The 26058-nt window shown below is 45.1% G+C and overlaps 1 protein-coding gene across 12 annotated transcripts in view; it reads left to right on the plus strand.

Annotated features, from left to right (window-relative positions):
* Positions 1 to 26058, plus strand: part of mast2 (microtubule associated serine/threonine kinase 2) — a 303372-nt gene that overhangs the window by 194188 nt on the left and 83126 nt on the right. The window contains exons 1-3 of one of the 12 annotated variants that reach the window (XM_046300160.1): positions 306 to 760; positions 1961 to 2142; positions 2743 to 2937. The exons of 9 other annotated variants lie outside the window; for them this stretch is intronic. In XM_046300160.1, the coding sequence (XP_046156116.1) occupies positions 2093 to 2142; positions 2743 to 2937 (245 nt within the window). In that variant the 5' untranslated portion in view covers positions 306 to 760; positions 1961 to 2092. Of the gene's footprint in view, positions 1 to 305; positions 2143 to 2742; positions 2938 to 11997; positions 12082 to 26058 lie in introns of those variants that run through there. 2 more of the 12 variants (XM_046300165.1, XM_046300163.1) reach the window with 2 other exon arrangements.

The following is a 26058-nucleotide window of genomic DNA, read 5'->3' on the forward strand; positions in this document are numbered from 1 at the left end:
GGAGGGAGGGAGGGCTAGCCAGGATAAGGCAGGGTAAGACAGGTATGAGGTGTAGAGAGAGGGGGAGGGAGGGTAAGGCTGGCTATCCTTACCCTCCCATTCCCTCTCTCTACACCTCATGGCTAGGATAAGGCAGGGTAAGACAGGTATGAGGTGTAGAGAGAGTGGGAGGGAGGCGAGCCAGGATAAGACAGGGATGAGGTGTAGAGAGAGGGGGAGGGAGGGTAGGGCTAGCCAGGATAAGGCAGGGTAAGAAAGGGATGAGGTGTAGAGAGGGGGGGGGGTAAGGCTAGCCAGGATAAGGCAGGGTCAGGCTTAGGGTGACAGCTGCACCTCCCTCAGGGTCTTGTGATATCATGAGAATGCCCTGTGCCTTGCTGTCAGCTGGACGTATTAGTGCTGTGTGTCACTGTATTCTGGACTTCTCTCTCTCTGTACTCTGCTGCTCACAGTGTGTGTGTGTGTGTGTTTGTGTGTGTGGGAGTGATGGTAGCTCAGTCGACAGTCTCTCTCTCTCTCTCTCTCTCTCTCTCTCTCTCTCTCTCTCTCTCGCTCTCGCGTGCTGGCTGGCTGGCTGGCTGGCTGAAGAGGCAGTCACCATGGCCAAGTTCTCCCTTTGGACACTCCTGTCAGACTGTTAGAAAGAGCAGTCAGCCAGACCACAAGGACACTCCTCTGAACCGAGCGACTAACTGACAAGCCTTCCCCAGGATCAGAGATCTTAGCCCGGAGATACTCAGAGAAGCTCTCTCAAACCCTGGTGCATGGGGAGGATTTATGTAACGGCTATTTTCAACCAATGCTAACCTATACGTGACCTGTGACCCTGTCAGTTGAGTGGTCAGTGAGCCAGGATAGGGGGGGACAGTAACCCTGTTGGGTTTCTGGTCTGACCCATGGGACTTGAGGAACCTTCTAGAAAGCTGCGGACTCTGCTCACTGTGCTTGTGTTTTGGTGTTTGTGTGTGTGACTGTTGTTGTATGTGCCAGTGTGTGTTTGTAAGACAGGGAAGTGAGTGGTTTGATGTTGTTATAACTGGGTCAGGTAGAGACATGGTGTGTGTGACTCATCAGTGTTCAGCTGTAAAGCCCTGCTTTGCCAGTATTAGATGAGAACAGAACACTGAGGACACTGTAGCCTAGATACCTGGCATACCTGTCTATGTACTGCCCAGTCTGACACTAGCCTAGATACCTGGCATATCTGTCTATGTACTGACCAGTCTGACACTAGCCTAGATACCTGGCATATCTGTCTATGTACTGACCAGTCTGACACTAGCCTAGATACCTGGCATACCTGTCTATGTACTGACCAGTCTGACACTAGCCTAGATACCTGGCATACCTGTCTATGTACTGACCAGTCTGACACTAGCCTAGATACCTGGCATACCTGTCTATGTACTGACCAGTCTGACACTAGCCTAGATACCTGGCATACCTGTCTACGTACTGACCAGTCTGACACTAGCCTAGATACCTGGCATACCTGTCTATGTACTGACCAGTCTGACACTAGCCTAGATACCTGGCATATCTGTCTATGTACTGACCAGTCTGACACTAGCCTAGATACCTGGCATACCTGTCTATGTACTGACCAGTCTGACACTAGCCTAGATACCTGGCATACCTGTCTATGTACTGACCAGTCTGACACTAGCCTAGATACCTGGCATACCTGTCTATGTACTGACCAGTCTGACACTAGCCTAGATACCTGGCATACCTGTCTATGTACTGACCAGTCTGACACTAGCCTAGATACCTGGCATACCTGTCTACGTACTGACCAGTCTGACACTAGCCTAGATACCTGGCATACATGTCTATGTACTGACCAGTCTGACACTAGCCTAGAGAGCAACTTTATTTTGGATTTTGTTACTCACACACACTGTTCTTCTCATTGTGTGTTATGAATGAGTAGTCCGTAAGGGCTGTGTCTGTTTTGCAGTGTTGTTGTTGTGAGAGGAAGTGAGCTGTCAGCTCATTGGCCAGCATGGCTTTGATGGAAAGGTGGCAGAGTTCACTGGAGCAGCACTGACTCCCCGAGCCGGCCCCTTGCTTTACCATTGCCGTTGGAAACATGATGAAGAGGAGGAAGGAGAGGCCAGGAGCTCCTGCCCTGCATATCCAGTAAGACACACACACTGACCACAAAGGGTTAACTGCCCTTACGGTATGTTTGTGTGATTCCCTCCCTCTGTGTGTTGTGGAGCTGTAGGTCTGAGAGTAGAGTGATTGACAGGGCCAGGCAGTGTCCGCTTACACCCCTCAAACATGCAGTACACATCACACACAGCCATGGAAACACACATGAGCACTCAGGCATAACGGAAAACCGGGAGGAGTGGTGAAGGGAAAGAGAGAAAGAAAAGAACGGGGAGAGGTTAGGGGGGGTTGGTGTGAATACCAGGTCACTGCCCAGTCAGAGACAGACAAATGCACACAGCAGACTGCTGCCAGGGTCATATTGTCACCCATTCTGGCCAATCACAAGGGGGTCCAAGCCTGTTTAGACCAGACCCATATGGCCCCTCTCTACCCAGCCTGCCAACAGAGAGCTGGCACTGGGGAGTGTGAGGGGGCTCCACTGCCCCTCACCACAGCTTCCTTAGTACGGGGGGGGGGATATTTTGATGATGGCTTCATGGATTTAAGCCAGTAGTACATAGTGTTGTTTATCAGACGACCTTCCCTCTTTCCTTCCTCCCGTCCTTCCGCGTCGACCCATAGAATCTGGCCGGCCGCTCAGCACCGCTGCCATGGCAACAGCAGTCTCCTGCAGCACCTGCTCTCCCCCACCTCCCTCCCTCGCTCCATCCACACCTCCTCCTCCCAGCCCTCCCTCCTCCTCCATTCCTCCCCTGCCCACGCTGAAGGCCCCCTGTCAGCCCCCGTCCACCAGGGGGGAAACCCTTTCCTCTGGAGGTAAGACTGGATGGCTGTGTGTATGACACCTGGTTCCTTAACTCAGAGATTAACAGTACCCTTAAGGCATGTGTGTATGACACCTGGTTCCTTAACTCAGAGATTAACAGTACCCTTAAGGCATGTGTGTATGACACCTGGTTCCTTAACTCAGAGATTAACAGTACCCTTAAGGCATGTGTGTATGACACCTGGTTCCTTAACCCGGAGATTAACAGTACCCTTAAGGCATGTGTGTATGACACCTGGTTCCTTAACTCAGAGATTAACAGTACCCTTAAGGCATGTGTGTATGACACCTGGTTCCTTAACTCAGAGATTAACAGTACCCTTAAGGCATGTGTTTATGACACCTGGTTCCTTAACTCAGAGATTAACAGTACCCTTAACACCGAAACCAAACCGGCTGCGTGCTTGCGCCATCGTGCATACATTTATTTTGTCCCCCCACATCAAACCCGATCACGACACGCAGGTTAAAATATCAAAACAAACTATGAACCAATTACATTAACTTGGGGACAGGTCGAAAAGCATTAAACATGTATGGCAATTTCGCTAGCTAGCTTGCACTTGCTAGCTAATTTGTCCTATTTAGCTAACTTGCTGTTGGTAGCTAATTTGTCCTGGGATATAACATTGAGTTTTTATTTTACCTGAAATGCACAAGGTCCTCTACTCTGACAATTAATCGACACATAAAACTGTCAACTGAATTGTTTCTAGTCATCACCTCCTTCCAGGCTTTTTCTTCTCTTGACTTTATATTGTGATTGGCAACTGTCATAAATTAGGTGCATTACCGCCACTGACCTCGTTCGTTTTTCAGTCACCCACATGGGTATAACCGATGAGATGGCACGTGGGTACCTGCTTCTATAAACCAATGAGGAGATGGCACGTGGGTACCTGCTTCTATAAACCAATGAGGAGATGACATGTGGGTACCTGCTTCTATAAACCAATGAGGAGATGGCACGTGGGTACCTGCTTCTATAAACCAATGAGGAGATGGTAGAGGCAGGACTTGCAGCGTGATCTGCGTCACAAATGGAACTGACTTCTATTTTAGCCCTTGGCAACGCCGGCGCTCGTTGGCACGTGCGAGCAGTGTGGGTGCAATAATTGAATAATATGGTGTGGGGGTAGTCAGCCTGTTAAGGCATGTGTGTATGACCCGGTTCCTTAACTCAGAGATTAACCTCTCTAGGGTACGTGGGACTTTAGCATCCAACATCCAGTAAAAGTGCAGGGCGCCAAATTCAAAACACAGAAATCTCATAATGAAAATTCCTCAACCATACATGTATTATACACCATTTTAAAGATAAACTTGTTCTTAATCCCACCACTGTGTCCGATTACAAAAAGGCTTTACCATACATGTACTGTGCCTTGCAAAAGTATTCGGCCCCCTTGAACTTTGCGAACTTTTGCCAGATTTCAGGCTTCAAACATAAAGATATAAAACTGTATTTTTTTGTGAAGAATCAACAACAAATGGGACACAATCATGAAGTAGGAACGACATTTATTGGATATTTCAAACTTTTTTAACAAATCAAAAACTGAAAAATTGGGCGTGCAAAATTATTCAGCCCCTTTACTTTCAGTGCAGCAAACTCTCTCCAGAAGTTCAGTGAGGATCTTTGAATGATCCAATGTTGACCTAAATGACTAATGATGATAAATACAATCCACCTGTGTCTTATCAAGTCTCTGTATAAATGCACCTGCACTGCGATAGTCTCAGAGTTCCGTTAAAAGCGCAGAGAGCATCATGAAGAACAAGGAACACACCAGGCAGGTCCGAGATACTGTTGTGAAGAAGTTTAAAGCCTGATTTGGATACAAAAAGATTTCCCAAGCTTTAAACATCCCAAGGAGCAATGTGCAAGCGATAATATTGAAATGGAAGGAGTATCAGACCACTGCAAATCTACCAAGACCTGGCCGTCCCTCTAAACTTCCAGCTCATACAAGGAGAAGAATGATCAGAGATGCAGACAAGAGGCCCATGATCACTGAATGAACTGCAGAGATCTACAGCTGAGGTGGGACACTCTGTCCATAGGACAACAATCAGTCGTATATTGCAAAAATCTGGCCTTTATGGAAGAGTGGCAAGAAGAAAGCCATTTCTTAAAGATATCCATAAAAAGTGTCGTTTAAAGTTTGCCACAAGCCACCTGGGAGACACACCAAACATGTGGAAGAAGGTGCTCTGGTCAGATGAAACCAAAATTGAACTTTTTGGCAACAATGCAAAACGTTATGTTTGGCATAAAAGCAACACAGCTCATCACCCTGAACACACCATCCCCACTGTCAAACATGGTGGTGGCAGCATCATGGTTTGGGCCTGCTTTTCTTCAGCAGGGACAGGGAAGATGGTTAAAATTGATGGGAAGATGGATGGAGCCAAATACAGGACCATTCTGGAAGAAAACCTGATGGAGTCTGCAAAAGACCTGAGACTGGGACGGAGATTTGTCTTCCAACAAGACAATGATCCAAAACATAAAGCAAAATCTACAATGGAATGGTTCAAAAATAAACATATCCAGGTGTTAGAATGGCCAAGTCAAAGTCCAGACCTGAATCCAATCGAGAATCTGTGGAAAAAACTGAAAACTGCTGTTCACAAATGCTCTCCATCCAACCTCACTGAGCTCGAGCTGTTTTGCAAGGAGGAATGGGAAAGAATTTCAGTCTCTCGATGTGCAAAACTGATAGAGACATACCCCAAGCGACTTACAGCTGTAATCGCAGCAAAAGGTGGCGCTACAAAGTATTAACTTAAGGGGGCTGAATAATTTCGCACGCCCAATTTTTCAGTTTTTGATTTGTTAAAGTTTGAAATATCCAATAAATGTCGTTCCACTTCATGATTGTGTCCCACTTACATTTTACATTTAACATTACATTTAAGTCATTTAGCAGACGCTCTTATCCAGAGCGACTTACAAATTGGTGCATTCACCTTATGACATCCAGTGGGACAGTCACTTAACAATAGTGCATCTAAAACTTAGGGGGGGGTGGGGTGAGAGGGATTACTTATCCTATCCTTGTTGTTGATTCTTCACAAAAAAATACAGTTTTATATCTTTATGTTTGATGCCTGAAATGTGGCAAAAGGTCGCAAAGTTCAAGGGGAACGAATACTTTCGCAAGGCACTGTATGTTTTGTTCGGTAAAGTTCATATTTATATCCAAAAACATTGGAGCGTTGTTATGTTTTGCCTCCAAAACATCCGGTGAAAGTGCAGAGAGCTACGTCAATTTACAGAAATACTCATCATAAATGTTGATGAAAATACAACTGTTATGCATGGAATGAATATATATATACTTCTCCTTAATGCAACCGCTGTCAGATTTCAAAAAAGTTTTATGGAAAAAGCACACCATGGAATAATCTGAGTACAGCGCTCAGAGACCAAAACAAGCAAACAGATACCCGCCATGTTATGGAGTCAACATAAGTCAGAAATAGCATTATAAATATTCACCTACCTTTGATGATCATCAGAATGCACTCCCTGGAATCCCAGTTCCACAATAAATGTTAGTTTTGTTCGATAAAGTCAATCATTTATGTCCAAATACCTCCTTTTTGTTTCGTGCAATTAGTACAGTAATCCAAATGCGCAGGCACCTGGTCCAGACAAAGTCAAATAAGTTATATTACAGTTCGTAGAAACACAAACGATGTATATAATCAATCTTTAGGATGTTTTTATCATAAATCTTCAATAATGTTTCAACCGGAGAATTCCTTTGTCTTTAGAAATGAAAGGGAACGGAGCTAATTCTCACGGGCCTTCTGGCAGACCCATGACTCAGTCAGCTCTCATTCGCTCACACTTCACAGTAGAAGCCTGAACAAGGTTCTAAAGACTGTTGACATGTAGTGGAAGCCTTAGGAAGTGTAATATGACCCCACAGACACTGAATATTGGATAGGCTAAGACTTGAAAACCTACAAACCTCAGATTTCCCACTTCCTGGTTGGATTTTTTTCTCAGGTTTTTGCCTGCCATAGAGTGTTTTCTATCCAAATCTACTAATAATATGCATATCCTAGCATCTGGGCCTGAGTAGCAGGCAGTTTACTCTGGGCACACTTTTCATCCGGACATGAAATACTGCCCCACTACCCCAAAGAAGTCAACTGTCCTTTTAAAGTGTGTGTGTGTCTGTGTTAAGTGTAAATACCTCCCCTTCACACTCAAAGGAACTAAATAATAGCACTCCAATGATAAAGCCCCTCTCATAAAAGGTATCACCAGTTTTGTGTGTGTTCAGAATAAGTACAGTACAGTAAATCGTGATGTAACAATATGCATCGTTCCCCTGTTCAAATGTTTAAGATATGACTGCATTGGTTTGCAGGACCCCAAACCGATGTAGCAAGCGTCAGTCAGAAAATCGAATAAGACACTACGAATAGTTACTTTCAAATGACTTCCTTTCTACCTTCCAGAAATACCCCAGATTTTTTTGTGACAACTGCATCCTCTCCTTCAGTGTGGAACTTAGCATGTAATTATGTTGACAGTCATTGATTTACAAGTCATTTTGCTGAACAACCCCAGACCATGTCAGTAGTCAAACTGTGCCCTTTGCGCATCTTCGCGGGCTGAACAGCAAGTCGTAGGCCTATTACTGATCTGGCACATCTGTGAGTCACCTTCAGCATTCAAATGTTTGTAAACTTTATTCTGCAATATTAGGCTTTGTTAGTTGTAATGTAATTTACTAGGTTATTCCTATCAAATGTGCTGTTAAAATTGTGTTTTTACCAGAATAAAAGTAGCCTAAGCTACCGAATGAATGAATGCATTTTTTTGTGTGTCAAATTGCCAGTTAATTGACACATAAACAAACATCACAATAATGCACTGTGATAAATCAGTGATCATTCTTCTTCCGGTGGTCTCTGCAGTGGGCATCACATAAAGAGTGAAACAATTTAAGATTAAAAATATTGAAGACTCATGTTAAAAGGAACCACCAGCTTTCATATGTTCTCATGTTCCTAGGAAGGAACTGAAACGTTAGCTTTCTTACATAGCACATATTGCACTTTTATGTTCTTCTCCAACACTTTGTTTTTGCATTATTTAAACCAAATTGAACCGGTTTCATTATCTACTTAAGGCTAAATTGAATTTATTGATATATTATATTAAGTTAAAATAAGTGTTAATTCAGTATTGTTGTAATTGTCATTATCACAAATAAAACATTTTTTAAACATTTTAAATTGTCCGCTTAATTGGTATCTGCTTTTTTGGCCCTCCAATAATCGGTAGCGGCTTTTTTTTGGCCCTCCAATAATCGGTATCGGCGTTGAAAAATCATAATCGGTCTACGTCTAACACACACACACATATGCAGTGCCTTCGGAAAGTGACTTTTTTCACATTTTGTTAGGTTTTGCCTTATTCTAAAATTTATGCATTTTTTTCCCCCTCATCAATCTACGCACATGACAGAGCAAAAACAGGTTTTTATAAATGTTTTCTAATTTATACAAAAAAATAACTAACTAATAATATTACATTTACATACGTATTCAGACCCTTTACGAAGTACCTTTGGCAGCAATTACAGCCTCAAGTCTTCTTGGGTATACAAGCTTGGCACACCTGTATTTGGGGAGTTTCTCCCATTCTTCTCTACATATCCTCTCAAGCTCTGTCAGGCTGGATGGAGAGCGTTGCTACACAGACATTTTCAATTCTTTCCAAAGATGTTTGATCGGGTCGGGTTTGATCAAGTCTGGGCTCTAGCTGGGCCACTCAAGGACATTCAGACACTCGTCCCAAAGTCACTCCTGCATTGTCTTGGCTAGACGCTCCCCATCCAACCTGAGAAAGCTTCAATATGCACCTTGAAATTGGATGACGCGAAAAGTTGCATCCCGAATATGTCTGTCTTCACTTGTAGCCTGTGAGAACACCCTGATCACGTGACTGAGAGCCATGTGAGTGGGAGGTGCTTCGGCTATAAACCATGGATTTATTAGACTGTAGATGTTCCAAAGGTCTGCATCAGTGGCTTGTATGTGTGGAAGCCAGGAGATGCTAAATGTGTTTATGTTAATTAACAGTCCATCACCAGCTGACAAAATGTCTTGACCGCAACAACCTCTAGGTGGGCTCAGGGTAGAGGGAGACATACAGGCAAAGCTGAAAAGGCAACTAGGACTGTGCTAACACGCTCCAGTAGTGTGAGAGAGAGAGGTAATCCATCTATGGTACTGAACACAGAGGAATTCATGTCCATTGTGATGTGCAGAAGAGGTCATCAAATACACTATGACCTTGATTTGACCTCTGACATTTAGTGATGGCGTAGGCTGACTTGTCCCTAGCTGTCTCTTGTCTATTTTTCAGTCACTGTATCTCTGCTGAGATGAGCAGGGCTAAGGAACTGTCACATCCCATTGTCATTCATGATGGCTGATGGAACTGTTGTTGTTCAATGGTGGCATCTCAGTACAAGTTGAAATAAAGGCTTCCGTCTCTAAGGGTCTTTCACATATTCTTTGTATGATCCGGGTTCTGGAGCGGTTGGCACTCAGATCTTTACCATACCGGGCTATACGGTATTACTGGAAGTGCACACAAGGGGTGCTACAATTTAGGCAACAAGGATCTCGATCCAGGAGAGGATTAAAATGTCTCTAGTCTGGCTTACCAGTCTTTAACTAACATTTCACTCCTTGCCATCCATGTCATTGCCAAATAGACTGGCCTTTCGGCAATCTCAACGTTCAATATGCAGCTGGATTTATGGCGGAGTTGCTCATTGGTTGTTGGAAATAACATGAATATATTCTATATATTCCATGTGGGGCCTCGAAAACAGAATGACAATTATAACAGTCAAAAACAAACATTTAGATGTTGGCAAAGCAAGTTGTTGTATTTAAGGCTCAAAGCAAAGAGGTTTTGCGGTTGGAATTGCAGTATGTATTTAGTTTGAGGATTTAGAAATGAGCTAGCAACTTTTGACCGTATATCAAGGTGTTCTGTGGAGAAAGTGATAGAGTTCCAATATTTGGATAATCGTTGTGATTGGAAGGTAGCTGGGAGGGTTATCGACTCAAAATTAACTACTCTGTTCTCCTCGAGCTCATTAATGATTGAATGTTCATATTTGAAGATGGCAGAAAGGCCAGTCTCTTTGACAAGCAGTGGCATGGAGTGGAATGTTAACTAAAGAGACTGGCACTCAGGCCAGAATGTCTTGACATCTAGCCACTTAGCTAGCAATTTAGAAAACCAAATGTAAAGCTGGATTCCTGAGCTGGATATCCATTTATTTAATACATTTTACATGTCTCAGTTATAAGCAGTGGTGTAGCACGCAGCCCCTCAGTGACACCAACCCAAATTATATATTTTTCAAATACACCGTTTATGCCGTATAGCGGGTTGTCTGCCTAGCATCAGCACGCGCATGTAACTTTTTCCCCGTTGTAAACGAGCTAGCTCGCTAACGTCATGTAGAACGTGCGTCTCGGATATCGCAACCTAAAATTTTTACTTTCAGGTCTTGCGTTAGCAAAACGTATTTTGTAGAATTCTCACAGATGCTCCAGGAAACAAAACCAGGGTTCCTGAATTTAATTTGTGAAAATGCCTTAAAATAGGTCTATTTCACCCCTAAAACACTTCAGCGCCATTCTGTTCTGTATTGATGATGAGTATGAGTATCCTTCTTGGGCTTCCTAATCCTTACACACAGACACACACACACACTAACACACACACCTCCCATATGGCCGTAGATGGTGCAGAAAAAGCCCTGGTGGTAGAGTCAATAGGTGTTTACGGCAGGCTGGACTTTAAATGTGATCCACAAAGAGAGAGAGGCCACTGAGCTGGAGGGAGGCTGGTCACTGAGCCTGGCGGGAGAGAGAGAAGGAGAGTTAGAGTTAAATGAGACGGGGGGGGGGTACTGTCAGGCAGAGGCAAGAGAAACATTGAGCAGCAGAGTTAGCTAGCGCGACAGGTTGAGACCAGCAGCAGAGTTAGCTAGCGCGACAGGTTGAGACCAGCAGCAGAGTTAGCTAGCGCGACAGGTTGAGACCAGCAGCAGAGTTAGCTAGCGCGACAGGTTGAGACCAGCAGCAGAGTTAGCTAGCGCGACAGGTTGAGACCAGCAGCAGAGTTAGCTAGCGTGACATGTTGAGACCAGCAGCAGAGTTAGCTAGCGCGACAGGTTGAGACCAGCAGCAGAGTTAGCTAGCGTTACAGGTTGAGACCAGCAGCAGAGTTAGCTAGCGCGACAGGTTGAGACCAGCAGCAGAGTTAGCTAGCGTGACAGGTTGAGACCAGCAGCAGAGTTAGCTTGCGCGACAGGTTGAGACCAGCAGCAGTTAGCTAGAGCGACAGGTTGAGACCAGCAGCAGAGTTAGCTAGTGTGACAGGTTGAGACCCAGCAGCAGTGTTAGCCAGCGTGAAAGGTTGAGACCAGTAGCAGAGTTAGCTAGCGTGACAGGTTGAGACCGGCAGCAGAGTTAGCTAGCGCGACAGGTGAAAGGTTGAGACCAGCAGCAGAGTTGGCTAGCGCGACAGGTTGAGACCAGCAGCAGTGTTAGCTAGCGTGACAGGTTGAGACCAGCAGCAGAGTTAGCTAGCACGACAGGTTGAGACCAGCAGCAGTGTTAGTTAGCCTGACAGGTTGAGACCAGCAGCAGTGTTAGTTAGCCTGACAGGTTGAGACCAGCAGCAGAGTTAGCTAGCGTGACAGGTTGAGACCAGCAGCAGTGTTAGCTAGCGTGACAGGTTGAGACCAGCAGCAGAGTTAGCTAGCGTGACAGGTTGAGACCAGCAGCAGAGTTAGCTAGCCTGACAGGTTCAGACCAGCAGCAGCATTAGCTTTAGTTTAGGAGGCAGCAATAGGCATCCTCTCCTCCGTCTGTCCAAGCTGCCTGGCTGGCTGCTGCCGGTAGCTGGCGTACGTACGTGTGTGTTTAGAGGCTGGCTCGCGGCACCCAATCTGTCTGTGGGTGGGTGAGTGACAACCATGTGTGTGGAGCTTCAGGACCATGTCTGACTCTTTCTGGACTGTGCTCTCCAATTTTTCCCTGCCTGAGAGAAGCATGCTGTGCCGATCCAAGAGGTAGTTCTCTGTCTGTTTTTACATCCCTCTGCTTTCTCTGTGTGAATCTGTGATCTCTCTTTTTCCTTCTTTCTCTCGCTTTGTTTTCTTCTCCTTTCCTCTCTGCTCGTCTCCTCTTCTCTCTTCTTACTCTCCCTCTCACTCTCTGGGGGGTTTTCTGCTGGACAGGTAACTAGATGTGCTTGTCTTGCGAGTGATAATAGGTGACATGTTGTTGCTGCTGGTGTGTGTCTGCGTGTTAGTCTGTTTATGTGTGAGATTTCAGAATGTCATTGACGCATTTGAGTTGTGATGGAAAGGTCTGAGGTTTGATCTGACAATTTTGTGCACATTTAGCTCAATTCTATTGCTCTCTCTCTCTCTTTCTCTCTTTCTTTCTCTTTCTCTTTCTCTCTCTCTTTCTCTTTCTCTCTCTCTCCATCTCTCCCTCTCTCTCTCTCTCTCTCTTTCTCTCTTTCTTTCTCTTTCTCTCTCTTTCTCTTTCTTTCCCTCTCTCTCTCTCTCTCTCTCTCCATCTCTCCCTCTCTCTCTCTCTCTCTCTCTCTCTCTCTCTCTCTCTCTTTCTCTCTCTCCATCTCTCCCTCTCTCTCTCTCTCTCTCTTGCTCTCTCCCTCTATCCCTTTCTCTGTGAATTTAGATGCTTCTTTCAGACAGAGTAGACAGATCCTTAGTAACCAGTTTGAAGCAGCAATTTTCTCATTCTGTTAAGAATGGTGCACTTTAACACACACAACACACTTGATCTCAGTTTCTCTACAGTCAACAGACACACAGACACACTTGATCTCAGTTTCTCTACAGTCAACAGACACACAGACACACTTGATCTCAGTTTCTCTACAGTCAACAGACACACAGACACACTTGATCTCAGTTTCTCTACAGTCAACAGACACACACAGACACACTTGATCGCAGTTTCTCTACAGTCAACAGACACACACAGACACACTTGATCTCAGTTTCTCTACAGTCAACAGACACACAGACAAACAGAGAGAGACGGACGGACAGACAGTGTTTATTTCACATTTTATGTTATTTCACGTTTTGGCAATGTTAACGTATGTTTCCCATGCTAATAAAGCCCCTTGAATTGAATTGAGAGGCTGAGAGAGAGAGAGAGCCAGCGAGGGAGGAGGTAACTCTTGCATAGCAACAGTGTGCTGAACTGCTCTAGCAGGGGATGATACAGGTGGCTCTGCTGGACAATGGTGTCGAACAGGCAGGCAGGCAGGCAGGCAGGCAGTGTGCTGAACTGGCAGGCAGGCAGGCAGGCTAGGCACACTATGGATGATAGGCAAAGGCAGGCCCAGGCAGGCTCTGCTGGACAAGGGGCAGGCGGCAGGCTCAAACACAGGTGGATGGGCACAGGCAGGCAGGCAGGCAGGCAGGCAGGCAGGCAGGCAGGCAGGCAGGCAGGCAGGCAGGCAGGCAGGCAGGCAGGCAGGCAGGCAGGCAGGCAGGCAGGCAGGCAGGCAGGCAGGCAGGCAGGCAGGCAGGCAGGCAGGCAGACAGGCAGGCAGGCAGGCAGGCAGGCAGGCAGGCAGGCACAGAGGCAGGCAGGCAGACAGACAGACAGACTTATTTTTCATTCTCTTATCTAGATAGACTGATTTGATTTCTGTGTGTGTGTACGTGTGTGTGTGTGTCTGTGTGTGTGTTTGATTTTGTTTGAGCCAGCTACATAGCTGTTTGCTCACTGCTAGTTCCCTTATCCGTCCTGTCAGCTCTGCTGCTGCCGCTGTGTGTGGGAGTGAAACTCTTAACAGGGTGACATGGCCCTGTATGTGATAATAATTCCACAGTACATAACCCTGTATCATTACAGGATATCTCTGATAGTCTTAACAACCTTAACCTAGACCCTGTATCATTACAGGATATCTCTGATAGTCTTAACAACCTTAACCTAGACCCTGTATCATTACAGGATATCTCTGATAGTCTTAACGACCTTAACCTAGACCCTGTATCATTACAGGATATCTCTGATAGTCTTAACAACCTTAACCTAGACCCTGTATCATTACAGGATATCTCTGATAGTCTTAACAACCTTAACCTAGACCCTGTATCATTACAGGATATCTCTGATAGTCTTAACAACCTTAACCTAGACCCTGTATCATTACAGGATATCTCTGATAGTCTTAACGACCTTAACCTAGACCTTGTATCATTACAGGATATCTCTGATAGTCTTAACGACCTTAACCTAGACCCTGTATCATTACAGGATATCTCTGATAGTCTTAACGACCTTAACCTAGACCCTGTATCATTACAGGATATCTCTGATAGTCTTAACAACCTTAACCTAGACCCTGTATCATTACAGGATATCTCTGCTAGTCTTAACAACCTTAACCTAGACCCTGTATCATTACAGGATATCTCTGATAGTCTTAACAACCTTAACCTAGACCCTGTATCATTACAGGATATCTCTGCTAGTCTTAACGACCTTAACCTAGACCCTGTATCATTACAGGATATCTCTGCTAGTCTTAACCTAGACCTTAACCTAGACCCTGACCCTATCATTACAGGATATCTCTGATAGTCTTAACGACCTTAACCTAGACCCTGTATCATTACAGGATATCTCTGCTAGTCTTAACGACCTTAACCTAGACCCTGTATCATTACAGGATATCTCTGCTAGTCTTAACGACCTTAACCTAGACCCTGTATCATTACAGGATATCTCTGATAGTCTTAACAACCTTAACCTAGACCCTGTATCATTACAGGATATCTCTACTAGTCCTAATGACCTTAACCTAGACCCTGTATGGGTGTGTGTGTGTGTCTGGGGGTGCATGTAAGACCTAGTGATTGAGCTGTCTTGCATGGAGTTATATGATATAGTAGATTACAGCTGTGATGTTATCACAGCCCACCAAACCAAGTGCCATGTTTAGTGTGTTGACAGATAGCTGTTGTGTGACTGGGACACCTGGCCTGGCTGTGTGTGTGTGTCTCTGAGTGCTGTTAGATGAGTCAACTGGGAGGCTGTCACACTGTGTACTGTGTTGTTGCACCGGGTCAGCTCTGAAGAGCAGCTTGAAAGATGGGGATGTGTGAGAGAGTGTTCTGGAACACTGTTCAGACCCTGTCAGATCTGCCTTCTAAATATCACCGTGGAGTTATCTCCCTCTCTCTTCTAAACCACTCTCTCTCTTTCTCTCCCTCTCTCTTCTAAACCACTCTCTCTCTCTTTCTCTCCCTCTCTCATCTAAACCACTCTCTCTCTTTATCTCCCTCTCTCTTCTAAACCACTCTCTCTCTTTCTCTCCCTCTCTCTTCTAAACCACTCTCTCTCTTTCTCTCCCTCTCTTCTAAACCACTCAGTCTCTTTCTCTCCCTCTCTTCTAAACCACTCTCTCTCTCTTTCTCTCCCTCTCTCTTCTAAACCACTCTCTCTCTCTTTCTCTCCCTCTCTCTTCTAAACCACTCTCTCTCTCTTTCTCCCCCTCTCTCTTCTAAACCACTCTCTCTCTCTCTTTCTTTCCCTCTCTCTTCTAAACCACTCTCTCTTTCTCTCCCTCTCTCTTCTAAACCCCCCTCTCTCTTTCTCTCCCTCTCTCTTCTAAACCACTCTCTCTCTTTCTCTCCCTCTCTCTTATAAACCACTCTCTCTTTCTCTCCCTCTCTCTTCTAAACCAGTCTCTCTCTTTCTCTCCCTCTCTCTTCTAAACCAGTCTCTGTCTTTCTCTCCCTCTCTCTTCTAAACCCCTCTCTCTCTTTCTCAACCTCTCTCTTCTAAACCACTCTCTCTCTTTCTCTCCCTCTCTCTTATAAACCACTCTCTCTCTCTTTCTCTCCCTCTTTCTTCTAAACCACTCTCTCTCTCTTTCTCCCCCTCTCTCTTCTAAACCACTCTCTCTTTCTCTCCCTCTCTCTTCTAAACCACTCTCTATCTCTCTTTCTTTCCCTCTCTCTTCTAAACCACTCTCTCTCTTTCTCTCCCTTTCTCTTCTAAACCACTCGGTCTCTTTCTCTCCCTCTCTCTTCTAAACCACTCTCTCTCTTTCTCTCCCGGTCTCTTTCTCTCCCTCTCTCTTCTAAACCACTCTCTCTCTTTCTCTCCCTCTCTCTTCTAAACCACTCTCTCTCTCTTTCTCCCCCTCTCTCTTCTAAACCACTCTCTCTCTCTTTCTCTCCCTCTCTCTTCTAAACCAGTCTCTGTCTTTCTCTCCCTCTCTCTTCTAACCCCCTCTCTCTTTCTCTCCCTCTCTCTTCTAAACCCCTCCTCTCTCTTTCTCTCCCTCTCTCTTCTAAACCACTCTCTCTCCTTATCTCCTCCTTATCTCCTCCTTTCTTCCTCTCTGTGGGAGCAGATGAGGGAGATTGAATTATTCATCTGACTTAATGGAGGGAGAGGGAGAGGGGGAACGAGGGAGAGATGGAGGGGGGGAGCCTCCCTGTCTCCAGGCCACCTGTCTTTGTCAGACTGTCCATCCGTCCCTCCTAATGTGTGTGTGTGTGTGTGTGTGTGTGTGTGTGTGTGTGTGTGTGTGTGTGTGTGTGTGTGTGTGTGTGTGTGTGTGTGTGTGTGTGTGTGTGTGTGTGTGTGTGTGTGTGTGTGTGTGTGTGTGTGTGTGTGTGTGTGTGTGTGTGTGTGTGTGTGTGTGTGCGTGTGTGTGTGTGTGTGCGCGTGTGTGCGTGCGTGTGCTTAGCCAGCCTGTTATTGTATTCTGGATGCTTTACCATGATAATGTGTAGCAGTGTTCCATTGTCTGTTTGAACATCCCTCGTTTTCATCCTGATGACAGAACATTTGGGATTGATTATTATGTCCTCTTCATCCCCCTCTTCCTCATCATTCTGTATTCTTGTGAGGTATTTGAACAGTCTCAATACCTGATGAAGGATGTAGAGGACTAGATATGCCAGCCACATCCCTCCCACTGTGCCCTGTGTGTGGTCAATCTATACTGTACAGATCAATGCTCAGATCCCCCACTGTGCTCCTATGACGCTACGCTAGCCAGACCGATCACTGTGCATCTATGACGCTACGCTAGCCAGACCGATCACTGTGCACCTATGACGCTACGCTAGCCAGACCGATCACTGTGCACCTATGACACTACGCTAGCCAGACCGATCACTGTGCATCTATGACGCTACGCTAGCCAGACCGATCACTGTGCACCTATGGCACTACGCTAGCCAGACCGATCACTGTGCATCTATGACGCTACGCTAGCCAGACCGATCACTGTGCACCTATGACGCTACGCTAGCCAGACCGATCACTGTGCACCTATGACACTACGCTAGCCAGACCGATCACTGTGCACCTATGACACTACGCTAGCCAGACCGATCACAGTGCATCTATGACGCTACGCTAGCCAGACCGATCACTGTGCACCTATGACGCTACGCTAGCCAGACCGATCACTGTGCTCCTATGACGCTATGCTAGCCAGACCGATCACTGTGCTCCTATGACGCTACGCTAGCCAGACCGATCACTGTGCACCTATGACGCTACGCTAGCCAGACCGATCACTGTGCTCCTATGGCGCTACGCTAGCCAGACCAATCATAGACATGCTTCTGAATGGAGCCAGAAGAAAAGGAGCAATCACTATCCCTCAGTCTTTTCCGTTCACAGAGAAAGCAGGGCTTGTTTAGTCAGTCAGTTGCAGGTAGATAAAGAGTGTGATGAGGCTGCTGTCGATACTCTTCTGTCTGTCTCCCTGTGGCTAGAGAGAGATGTGGCCATTCACCCATTCTGCAGACTAGACGTCTCTAAATCAATCTGCCTTACCATTGTATAGGCAGTACGCCGCCCCCCCTGTCCCAACTCTGTGGCCCCCTACCCCAAAGGAGACCCTTTTGCACCCTGTCTATAAAATTGTGGAAAGACTGCATCTGACATGCATCAGTACTATTGATGATGTTTCTGGTCTCTCTCTCTGTCTGTTGACTTCCTGCTAGCAGTGATGATGTTTCTGGTCTCTCTCTCTGTCTGTTGACTTCCTACTAGCAGTGATGATGTTTCTGGTCTCTCTGTCTGTTGACTTCCTGCTAGCAGTGATGATGTTTCTGGTCTCTCTCTGTCTGACTTCCTGCTAGCAGTGATGATGTTCCTGGTCTCTCTCTCTGTCTGTTGACTTCCTGCTAGATGTGATGGTGTTTCTGGTCTCTCTCTGTCTGTTGACTTCCTGCTAGCAATGATGGGGTTTCTGGTCTCTCTCTCTGTGGACTCCCTGCTAACGGGTGTCTGCATAATTGCTGCGTTCTCGTGTTAATTGGCACATCACATCGGCTGACTGTAATTATGTTGTTTAGCTCCGCCTGCCTGCCGAACCCCAGCTGGCCTCACATGAAACTGTTTGGTAAGACGATTAGAGCCAGCAATCACTCAAATGAGAAAATTATCATTGACATTTAACATTCAAATCTCTCTTCTCTGTTTTGTGTGAGTGAGTGCATGTGTGTGTGTGCGTGCATACTCTGTGGCTGTGTGCTCTGTGGGTGGGTGGGTGTGTGTGTGCGCGCTCTGTGTGTGTGTGTGTGTGTGCGCTCTGTGTGTGTGTGCGCTCTGTGTGTGTGTGCGCTCTGTGTGTGTGTGTGTGTGTGTGCGCTCTGTGTGTGTGTGTGTGTGTGTGTGTGTGTGTGTGTGTGTGTGTGTGTGTGTGTGTGTGTGTGTGTGTGTGTGTGTGTGTGTGTGTGTGTGTGTGTGTGTGTGTGTGTGTGTGTGTGTGTGTGTGTGTGTGTGTGTGTGTGTGTGTGTGTGTGCGCGTGCTCTGTGGCCAGTGTGTGTGTGTGCGTGCGTGCTCTGTGGCCAGTGTGCTCTGTGGCCAGTGTGTGTTCTCTGTGGCCAGTGTGTGTGAGCTCTGTGGCCAGTGTGTGTGTGTGTGCTCTGTGGCCAGTGTGTGTTATTGGTATGCATCACAAAGTAAGCAGCTAGGCTAGTGGAAGTATTCCCTCATGAAAAGCTGTGTGTTTGATAAGTCTCCTACCATCTGTTAATATGCAGGCTCTGTAGTATGGGCTTAGCATGTGGTGTGGCTTTGAAGAATAAGCTGCCATGTTGTGTATGATACATATGGTGTGTGTGTGTCTAGGGTTGTAACGGTTCACCAAACCCACGGTTCGGTACATATTGCGATTTTGTGGTCACGGTTTGGTTTCGGTACAGCGAGAAAATGAAATGCCATTGCCAATGTTCAGCATTTAAAGGTGTTTAATGAGCTCTTTACCTGTGTGAGGTTTGGTTCAGGAGAAAAACAACTGATGACATTAAATTAAAACCCCTTAGTCCTGTTCATGTAGATACTAGGTACTGGGCACAACATATTGATGTTCCAGTACGGAAAACGGCGAGGGATAAAAAGCTGTCAGCTCAAGTGGAAGACGCATCCTACCAGACGAGCTAAATGCCTTTTATGCTCACTTCGAGGCAAGCAACACTGAAGCATGCATGAGAGCACCAGCTGTTCTGGACGACTGTGTCATCGCGCTCTCCGTAGCCGATGTGATCAAGACCTTTAAACAGGTCAACATTCACAAGGCCGCAGGGCCAGACGAATTACCAGGACGTGTACTCATAGCATGCGTGGATCAACTGGCATGTGTCTTCACTGACATTTTTAAGCTCTCCCTGACCGAGTCAGTTATACTTAAATGTTTCAATCAGACCACCATAGTCTCTTTGCCCAAGAAAGCGAAGGTAACCTGCCTGCCCAAATGATTTACCGCCCTGTTGCACTCATGTCGGTAGCCATGAAGTGCTTTGAAAGGCTGGTCATGGATCACATCAACACCATTATCCCAGAAACCCTAGACCCACTCCAATTCACATACCGCCCCAACAGCTCCACAGATGATGCAATCTCAGTTGCACTTCACTGTGCCCTTTCCCACCTGTAGAAAAAGGAACAGCTATGTGAGAATGCTGTTCATTGACTACAGCTCAGAATTCAACACCATAGTGCCCTCAAAGATCACTAAGCTAAGGATCCTGGGACTAAACACTTCCCTCTGCAACTGGATCCTGGACTTCCTGAAGGGCTACCCCCAGGTGGTATGGGTAGGTAACAACACATCTGACACGTTTTCCACAACACTGGGGCCCCTCAAGTGGTACCGGAGTGCCAAGTCTAGGACAAAAAGGCTCCTTAACAGCTTCAATCCCCCCCACTGCTGCTACTCGCTGTTTATTATCTATGCATAGTCACTTTACAAATGACCTCGACTAACATGTACCCCAGCACATTGACTCTGTACCGGTACCACCTGTATATAGCCTCATTATTGTTATGTAATTATCTTGTGTTACTTCTTTTAATTTTTTAAAACTTTAGTTTATTTATTAAATATTTTCTTAATTCTATTTCTTGTACTGCTTTGTTGGTTTAAGGGCTTGTAAGTAAGCATTTCACGGTAAGATCGACACCTGTTGTATTCGGCTCATGTGAGTAATAAAATTGGATTTGATTTCAGATGGGTTAATAACCTTAGGGATAAAGGCGGGTTTAGGCCGCAATGATACCCTCTTGTTACCTGGTGCAAACTGTGCACATGAGTGCCATGAGAGCGTGTGAAAGTCCCTTACACTCTTGGCAACACTAGTAGTAGCGCTGTCTTAAATGAAAGTCCCTTACACTCTTGGCAACACTAGTAGTAGCGCTGTCTTAAATGAAAGTCCTTACACTCTTGGCAACACTAGTAGTAGCGCTGTCTTAAATGAAAGTCCCTTAAATGAAAGTACCTTACACTCTTGGCAACACTAGTAGTAGCGCTGTCTTAAATGAAAGTCCCTTACACTCTTGGCAACACTAGTAGTAGCGCTGTCTTACTACACTCTTGTAGTAGTAGCGCTGTCTTAAATGAAAGTCCCTTACCTCTTGGCAACACTAGTAGTAGCGCTGTCTTAAATGAAAGTCCCTTACACTCTTGGCAACACTAGTAGTAGCAAATGAAAGTCCCTTACACTCTTGGCAACACTAGTAGTAGCGCTGTCTTAAATGAAAGTACCTTACACTCTTGGCAACACTAGTAGTAGCGCTGTCTTAAATGAAAGTCCCTTACACTCTTGGCAACACTAGTAGTAGCGCTGTCTTAAATGAAAGTCCCTTACACTCTTGGCAACACTAGTAGTAGTGTCTTAAATGAAAGTCCCTTACACTCTTGGCAACACTAGTAGTAGCTTCTTAAATGAAAGTCCCTTACACTCTTGGCAACACTAGTAGTAGCGCTGTCTTAAATGAAAGTCCCCCTTACAAACACTAGTAGTAGCCTGTCTTAAATGAAAGTCCCTCACTCTTGGCAACACTAGTAGTAGCGCTGTCTTAAATGAAAGTCCCTTACACTCTTGGTCAACAACACTAGTAGTAGCTGTCTTAAATGAAAGTCCCTTACACTCTTGGCAACACTAGTAGTAGCGCTGTCTTAAATGAAAGTCCCTTACACTCTTGGCAACACTAGTAGTAGCGCTGTCTTAAATGAAAGTCCCTTACACTCTTGGCAACACTAGTAGTAGCGCTGTCTTAAATGAAAGTCCCTTACACTCTTAGTAGCGCTGTCTTAAATGAAAGTACCAAATGAAAGTCACTCTTGGCAACACTAGTAGTAGCTGTCTTAAATGAAAGTCCTTACACTCTTGGCAACACTAGTAGTAGCTGTCTTAAATGAAAGTCCCTTACACTCTTGGCAACACTAGTAGTAGCGCTGTCTTAAATGAAAGTCCCTTACACTCTTGGCAACACTAGTAGTAGCGCTGTCTTAAATGAAAGTCCCTTACACTCTTGTAGTAGCGCTGTCTTAAATGAAAGTCCCTTACACTCTTGGCAACACTAGTAGTAGCGCTGTCTTAAATGAAAGTCCCTTACACTCTTGGCAACACTAGTAGTAGCGCTGTCTTAAATGAAAGTCCCTTACACTCTTGGCAACACTAGTAGTAGCGCTGTCTTAAATGAAAGTCCCTGGCAACACTAGTAGTAGCTGTCTTAAATGAAAGTCCCTTACACTCTTGGCAACACTAGTAGTAGCTGTCTTAAATGAAAGTCCCTTACACTCTTGGCAACACTAGTAGTAGCACACTCTTGGCAACACTAGTAGTAGCGCTGTCTTAAATGAAAGTCCCTTACACTCTTGGCAACACTAGTAGTAGCGCTGTCTTAAATGAAAGTCCCTTAAACTCTTGGCAACACTAGTAGTAGCGCTGTCTTAAATGAAAGTCCCTTACACTCTTGGCAACACTAGTAGTAGCGCTGTCTTAAATGAAAGTCCCTTACACTCTTGGCAACACTAGTAGTAGCGCTGTCTTAAATGAAAGTCCCTTACACTCTTGGCAACACTAGTAGTAGCGCTGTCTTAAATGAAAGTCCCTTACACTCTTGGCAACACTAGTAGTAGCTGTCTTAAATGAAAGTCCCTTACACTCTTGGCAACACTAGTAGTAGTAAATGAAAGTCCCTTACACTCTTGGCAACACTAGTAGTAGCTTAAATGAAAGTCCCTTACACTCTTGGCAACACTAGTAGTAGCGCTGTCTTAAATGAAAGTCCCTTACACTCTTGGCAACACTAGTAGTAGCAAATGAAAGTCCCTACACTCTTGGCAACACTAGTAGTAGCGCTGTCTTAAATGAAAGTCCCTTACACTCTTGGCAACACTAGTAGTAGCGCTGTCTTAAATGAAAGTCCCTTACACTCTTGGCAACACTAGTAGTAGCGCTGTCTTAAATGAAAGTCCCTCACTCTTGGCAACACTAGTAGTAAGAAAGTCCCTTACACTCTTGGCAACACTAGTAGTAGCGCTGTCTTAAATGAAAGTCCCTTACACTCTTGGCAACACTAGTAGTAGCGCTGTCTTAAATGAAAGTCCCTTACACTCTTGGCAACACTAGTAGTAGCGCTGTCTTAAATGAAAGTCCCTTACACTCTTGGCAACACTAGTAGTAGCGCTGTCTTAAATGAAAGTCCCTTACACTCTTGGCAACACTAGTAGTAGCGCTGTCTTAAATGAAAGTCCCTTACACTCTTGGCAACACTAGTAGTAGCGCTGTCTTAAATGAAAGTCCCTTACACTCTTGGCAACACTAGTAGTAGCTGTCTTAAATGAAAGTCCCTTACACTCTTGGCAACACTAGTAGTAGCGCTGTCTTAAATGAAAGTCCCTTACACTCTTGGCAACACTAGTAGTAGCGCTGTCTTAAATGAAAGTCCCTTACACTCTTGGCAACACTAGTAGTAGCGCTGTCTTAAATGAAAGTCCCTTACACTCTTGGCAACACTAGTAGTAGCGCTGTCTTAAATGAAAGTCCCTTACACTCTTGGCAACACTAGTAGTAGCGCTGTCTTAAATGAAAGTCCCTTACACTCTTGGCAACACTAGTAGTAGCTGTCTTAAATGAAAGTCCCTTACACTCTTGGCAACACTAGTAGTAGCGCTGTCTTAAATGAAAGCTTACACTCTTGGCAACACTAGTAGTAGCGCTGTCTTAAATGAAAGTCCCTTACACTCTTGGCAACACTAGTAGTAGCCTGTCTTAAATGAAAGTCCCTTACACTCTTGGCAACACTAGTAGTAGCGCTGTCTTAAATGAAAGTCCCTTACACTCTTGGCAACACTAGTAGTAGCGCTGTCTTAAATGAAAGTCCCTTACACTCTTGGCAACACTAGTAGTAGCGCTGTCTTAAATGAAAGTCCCTTACACTCTTGGCAACACTAGTAGTAGCGCTGTCTTAAATGAAAGTCCCTTACACTCTTGGCAACACTAGTAGTAGCGCTGTCTTAAATGAAAGTCCCTTACACTCTTGGCAACACTAGTAGTAGCGCTGTCTTAAATGAAAGTCCCTTACACTCTTGGCAACACTAGTAGTAGCGCTGTCTTAAATGAAAGTCCCTTACACTCTTGGCAACACTAGTAGTAGCGCTGTCTTAAATGAAAGTCCTTACACTCTTGGCAACACTAGTAGTAGCGCTGTCTTAAATGAAAGTCCCTTACACTCTTGGCAACACTAGTAGTAGCGCTGTCTTAAATGAAAGTCCCTTACACTCTTGGCAACACTAGTAGTAGCGCTGTCTTAAATGAAAGTCCCTTACACTCTTGGCAACACTAGTAGTAGCGCTGTCTTAAATGAAAGTCCCTTACACTCTTGGCAACACTAGTAGTAGCGCTCTTAAATGAAAGTCCCTTACACTCTTGGCAACACTAGTAGTAGCGCTGTCTTAAATGAAAGTCCCTTACACTCTTGGCAACACTAGTAGTAGCGCTGTCTTAAATGAAAGTCCCTTACACTCTTGGCAACACTAGTAGTAGCGCTGTCTTAAATGAAAGTCCCTTACACTCTTGGCAACACTAGTAGTAGCACTGTCTTAAATGAAAGTCAACACTAGGCAACACTAGTAGTAGCGCTGTCTTAAATGAAAGTCCCTTACACTCTTGGCAACACTAGTAGTAGCGCTGTCTTAAATGAAAGTCCCTCTTACACTCTTGGCAACACTAGTAGTAGCGCTGTCTTAAATGAAAGTCCCTTACACTCTTGGCAACACTAGTAGTAGCGCTGTCTTAAATGAAAGTCCCTTACACTCTTGGCAACACTAGTAGTAGCGCTGTCTTAAATGAAAGTCCCTTACACTCTTGGCAACACTAGTAGTAGCGCTGTCTTAAATGAAAGTCCTTACACTCTTGGCAACACTAGTAGTAGCGCTGTCTTAAATGAAAGTCCCTTACACTCTTGGCAACACTAGTAGTAGCGCTGTCTTAAATGAAAGTCCCTTACACTCTTGGCAACACTAGTAGTAGCGCTGTCTTAAATGAAAGTCCCTTACACTCTTGGCAACACTAGTAGTAGCTTAAATGAAAGTCCCTTACACTCTTGGCAACACTAGTAGTAAATGAAAGTCCCTTACACTCTTGGCAACACTGTCTGTCTTAAATGAAAGTCCCTTACACTCTTGGCAACACTAGTAGTAGCGCTGTCTTAAATGAAAGTCCCTTACACTCTTGGCAACACTAGTAGTAGCTGTCTTAAATGAAAGTCCCTTACACTCTTGGCAACACTAGTAGTAGCTGTCTTAAATGAAAGTCCCTTACACTCTTGGCAACACTAGTAGTAGCTGTCTTAAATGAAAGTCCCTTACACTCTTGGCAACACTAGTAGTAGCGCTGTCTTAAATGAAAGTCCCTTACACTCTTGGCAACACTAGTAGTAGCGCTGTCTTAAATGAAAGTCCCTTACACTCTTGGCAACACTGTCTTAAATGAAAGTCCCTTACACTCTTGGCAACACTAGTAGTAGCGCTGTCTTAAATGAAAGTCCCTTACACTCTTGGCAACACTAGTAGTAGCGCTGTCTTAAATGAAAGTCCCTTACACTCTTGGCAACACTAGTAGTAGCGCTGTCTTAAATGAAAGTCCCTTACACTCTTGGCAACACTAGTAGTAGCGCTGTCTTAAATGAAAGTCCCTTACACTCTTGGCAACACTAGTAGTAGCGCTGTCTTAAATGAAAGTCCCTTACACTCTTGGCAACACTAGTAGTAGCGCTGTCTTAAATGAAAGTCCCTTACACTCTTGGCAACACTAGTAGTAGCGCTGTCTTAAATGAAAGTCCCTTACACTCTTGGCAACACTAGTAGTAGCGCTAGTAGTCTGTCTTAAATGAAAGTCCCTTACACTCTTGGCAACACTAGTAGTAGCGCTGTCTTAAATGAAAGTCCCTTACACTCTTGGCAACACTAGTAGTAGCGCTGTCTTAAATGAAAGTCCCTTAACTCTTGGCAACACTAGTAGTAGCGCTGTCTTAAATGAAAGTCCCACTCTTGGCAACACTAGTAGTAGCTGTCTTAAATGAAAGTCCCTTACACTCTTGGCAACACTAGTAGTAGCGCTGTCTTAAATGAAAGTCCCTTACACTCTTGGCAACACTAGTAGTAGCGCTGTCTTAAATGAAAGTCCCTTACACTCTAGTAGTAGCAACTGTCTAAATGAAAGTCCCTTAC

The sequence above is a fragment of the Oncorhynchus gorbuscha genome, linkage group LG15 (genome assembly GCF_021184085.1).
Source record: "Oncorhynchus gorbuscha isolate QuinsamMale2020 ecotype Even-year linkage group LG15, OgorEven_v1.0, whole genome shotgun sequence".
Classification (NCBI taxonomy): domain Eukaryota; kingdom Metazoa; phylum Chordata; class Actinopteri; order Salmoniformes; family Salmonidae; genus Oncorhynchus; species Oncorhynchus gorbuscha.